General features: G+C 35.5%; 1 protein-coding gene across 1 annotated transcript; it reads left to right on the top strand.

Annotated features, from left to right (window-relative positions):
• The first annotated feature begins 586 nt into the window (after positions 1-586).
• LOC145108326 (uncharacterized) lies at positions 587-4142 on the top strand. The gene is made up of 16 exons (XM_079045343.1): positions 587-928; positions 1027-1088; positions 1193-1260; positions 1372-1493; positions 1584-1689; positions 1764-1815; positions 1906-2023; positions 2140-2170; positions 2262-2285; positions 2390-2514; positions 2593-2674; positions 2768-2890; positions 2979-3032; positions 3117-3186; positions 3438-3471; positions 3576-4142. The coding sequence occupies exons 1-16, from the start codon at positions 736-738 to the stop codon at positions 4025-4027; spliced, it is 1716 nt and encodes a 571-aa protein (XP_078901469.1). The 5' UTR covers positions 587-735; the 3' UTR covers positions 4028-4142.

The following is a 4142-nucleotide window of genomic DNA, read 5'->3' as shown; positions in this document are numbered from 1 at the left end:
CCACCCAAATGCTAGTTAGCCGTTACATTTTTTTTCACACAACCAACACATGAAGATCCCTTAATCTATCCCGCACAAAATATACAAATACATAAACATGACGTTCTAAATGGCGTGAGACGTGACGTGGCGGCAAAATCAAACATAAATCGATGACAAGCCAAGAGTTTTTCAATGCGTGACACTTTTATACACATTAAAAAAAATGAATCATATACTTATAGAATTATATAAAATATATCAAGTTTTTTGAAGTGGTATATCAACACTTACTATGAAAAAATTAAAAAAATTTCAAAGCTACAAACCCGATAAGGCATGCATTAACACTACGCCACATTTAACTAAACCCGTCTTGGATTTTTTTTTGAGGCGATTACACAATGCCTTACGACGCGCATTTTAAATCCACGGTTAAACAAAAGATACAAGAAGTTTTTTTTGATGTTTTAGCGGTAAAATCGGTACATTCCTTAATCCTCACAAAGAAACAAAATGAAATCGGGAAAAGGGACCAAATAGCTGTTGAACTATAAATTTAAACATAAATAGCTTCCCATTTCTTCACTTTCTGTCTCGCCTTTTTAAATTCATTCCTATCGCGCTTTACATTCTCATTCTTCGAGTAGGGTTTTAGCAAAACCCCTCTTTTTTTTATTTATTTCGGCCATTACTTTTGCTGTCGTTTTTCGGTGGTTTACCTGTTGGACTGTCGTTTTGCTTGTTTGACCGGAAATGTCATCGTCGGTAGCGGCGGAGACAGAGAAGAAAGAAGACGATGTGAAAGGAGGGGAACTGTTGTTCTGTGGTACGACATATTGGGGCACCGTTGACCGCCGTCACGTGGCACCGGTAAGCAACTTAGTTTCTCCCACACGACTTCGTCCTCTCGTCGGCGTCGACATCCGCTTCGTTGCATCCGGCTGCGGTAAGTCCCGCGCAACGATTTTTCATTTTTGGACCATGATTCAACAAATACACTGTTAAAACCCGAAACTTTATACTGTTCTTGAACATTTTATGCAGCTTCTAGTCATTGTGTGGCGTTGGATGTCGATGGACGTTGCTACACATGGGGACGAAATGACGTGAGTTCATATCATTTCTTCACATATACCAAAATAGCCATCAAAATCGAAATCTCGTATGATTTTCGACATTTAAACTGTAAATCACTGTGTTATTTTTGCAGAAGGGGCAACTTGGACATGGTGATAAACTCATTCGAGAGAAGCCAACACTTGTGACTGGTTTATCTAAGTAAGACAAAGATTCGAAACCTTTTATACCCTTTAAGCAAACTATACTCTTCTATTCTAGTCTATTTCTGTATTTGTTTTTCGATTTTGAAAATTTTCAAATCTTTTTCAGGTATAAAGTTGTGAAAGCAGGAAGTGGGTTAGGTCATACTGTTGTTCTAACTGAAGATGGCCTTTCTTTCTCTTTTGGTTGGAACAAGCATGGACAACTTGGAACAGGGTCAACCAAAAATGGTTATTTCCTCTGTTTTCTTTATAATCACGTGCTTATTTTCTGGCTTCTAGAAGGTTCTTTCATGCTAACACGTGTTTTTGATTATGTAGAGTTTGAATTATCTCCAGTACGTTGTCTTATAACGGATGTAAAAGATGTTTCATGTGGGGCTGATTTTACTGTTTGGTTATCTTCCATTGAAGGCGCTTCGATACTGTAAATTGTCAATTTTACCCTCCTCGATTCACACTTGTTAACATGTTGAAATAAGTTTTTTTGTTGGTTTTTAGAACTGCGGGACATCCACAGTATGGTCAACTTGGACATGGAACTGATAATGAGGTATTTATGTAACATGTTAATTTCTTTCTTCTTTTAGTTTAATTATAATCATTAATCTTTAATGGATTATGTTTATTTATTTTTATGTAGTACAACATGAAGGAAAGCTCTGTGAAGCTTGCTTATGAAGCTCAACCTGTGCCTAAGGCAATAGCTTCTCTTTCTGAGGAAACAATAATCAAAGTTGCTTGTGGGTCTAATCATACAGGTAGTTTAAATTTTGAATTTTAAAAGATTTGCTGATTCTTTATACCTTTCTTTTGTTATACATTTATTTGTTTTTACTTTGTAAGTGCTTTGACTCTAACATGGTTGAGTGTTCAGTTGCATTGGGTTCAAAGGGCTATCTTTATACGTAAGTTATCTTTATCATATATCTATGTTATGATTATATATCTTTTTTTTTTTGTAAATATGACTAATTCTGCATCTTGAATACATTGTAGGTGGGGAAATGGAGGATATGGAAGGTAAAATATGATTATATGACTAATTCCAGTCCATTCAATTCTTTCAGATTCCAATTCCAATTCCATTCTGTAATACAACATCTTCAATCTTGATAATATAACAGGCTTGGACATAGAGAGCAAAAAGACGAATTTACCCCTCGACGTGTTGATGTTTTCACAAAGCATAATACTTTACCACCCACTGCGGTTATTTCAGCTGGTTGTGTAAACTCTGCCTCTCCTGCTGGTATGCTTTCAATTCTTTATTTAAACACTTTTATTTATTTAATTTATTAATTCTTTTCATTTTTTTTTTGTGATACAGGTGCAGGGCAGATGTACATGTGGGGTAAAATAAAGAACAAGGGTGATTGTTGGATGTACCCTAAACCTCTCATGGATCTCAGGTTTTGACCTTTTTCTTTAAATGATAAAAGAACAAAATTGAAGTTTTTAATTGTAAATAAATAAATACTCATGTATCTGTTGTGTTGTTACAGTGGTTGGAATATACGTTGCATGGATTCAGGGAATATGCATTATTTTGTTGGTGCAGATACTTCATGCATAAGTTGGGGCAATGCTCTATCTGGTGAACTTGGATATGGGCCTAATCAGCAGAAGTATATAATATATTTATATAATTTCATTTTAAAAAAATCATTTCATGGTTTTTGCTAAGTTGTTGTGTTTTATATATGGGGGTTTCAGATCTTCTGGGATACCCAAAAAGGTTGATGATCTTGAGGATATGCATGTTATCAGGTTTGTATTTTAGTCATACATATATAATTATATATACATATGAACATATTATGTATTTTTTTTTAATTATATGTGTTTGTGTAGTGTTGCATGTGGTTCAACACATTCCTTGGTGGTGGTTGATAGGTCAAATGTAGGGAAACGGCTTGACAAGGTATTCCTTATCTCTACTATGGAATGGAATGGTTAATTCCATAGTAATGAGAATAACCAATGAGTATGTTTAATTTTTTTACTTTTGCAAATGAAAGTTTGTTGGTTGTATGGAATAGAGAAATAATGTATGGAATAGAGTTGTAAAGTATATATTGTATTTACATATATTACAAATACAGTTTTCTGTTTTTCAGTTATTGGTTTTACTTTATTTAATTCCATGTTGACTTGTTCTTTCTATTTCTACAGCTTGATGTTTATGATGGCAAAGATCCCAGTGAAGGTATGCATGCTCATTTACTTACATTTCACAAATGAGATTCAATTTTATAATTTTAGATTCTCTCTCTTTAAGTTTTACCCTAACCATGAATTCCTTTGATTCAGTGATTGAAGGACCTTCAACTGCTAAGAAACCTAAAAAGAAGACTGAAAAATCCAACAAGAGGAGGGCAAAATCTGAGGAGCCACCTGAGTCAGAAATTGAAGAGGAAAACAGTAATGAAAGTGAAGATGATAGTGATGAAAAAGCAAATGGGGGTGGTGGAAGGAAGAAGCAGAAGGGTGGCAAGACTTCCGGCAAAGGCTGCCAATCAGCCACCACAAAGGGTGGAGCAACACCTGAAAAATCCAACAAGAGGAAGACAAAATCTGACGAGCCACCTGAGACAGAAGTCGAAGAGGAAAACGGTAATGAAAGTAAAGATGATAATGATGAAAAAGCTGGAAGGAAGAAGCAGAGGGGTGGCAAAGGCCGCCCATCAGCCGCCACAAAGGGAGGAGCAACACCAACACCAGCACCGGCCAAAAGAGGAAGAGGAAGGCCCAAGAAATCTTAGACAAGGGGTTTTGGCAGTTTGTAGTTTTGTAACTTTTTGTTTCACTGATCTTGTATATTGATTGATGATTCACCTTTTTAACTAATGTTTTCTAGTTGGGATGTGGTTATATTTA

This window comes from Lactuca virosa, chromosome 4, assembly GCF_052849685.1.
Source record: "Lactuca virosa cultivar CGN04683 chromosome 4, Lactuca_virosa_CGN04683_v6, whole genome shotgun sequence".
Lineage (NCBI taxonomy): Eukaryota > Viridiplantae > Streptophyta > Magnoliopsida > Asterales > Asteraceae > Lactuca > Lactuca virosa.
The sequence above is the reverse complement of the archived record's forward strand: the minus strand, read 5'-3'. Positions and strand labels throughout refer to the sequence as shown.

Coding starts and splice junctions, on each gene's coding strand:
- LOC145108326 (XM_079045343.1), top strand. CDS start 736: ATGTCATCGTCGGTAGCGGCGGAGACAGAGAAGAAAGAAGACGATGTG. Junction 1,261..1,371: donor CTTGTGACTGGTTTATCTAA/GTAAGACAAAGA, acceptor AATCTTTTTCAG/GTATAAAGTTGTGAAAGCAG. Junction 2,515..2,592: donor AAACTCTGCCTCTCCTGCTG/GTATGCTTTCAA, acceptor TTTGTGATACAG/GTGCAGGGCAGATGTACATG.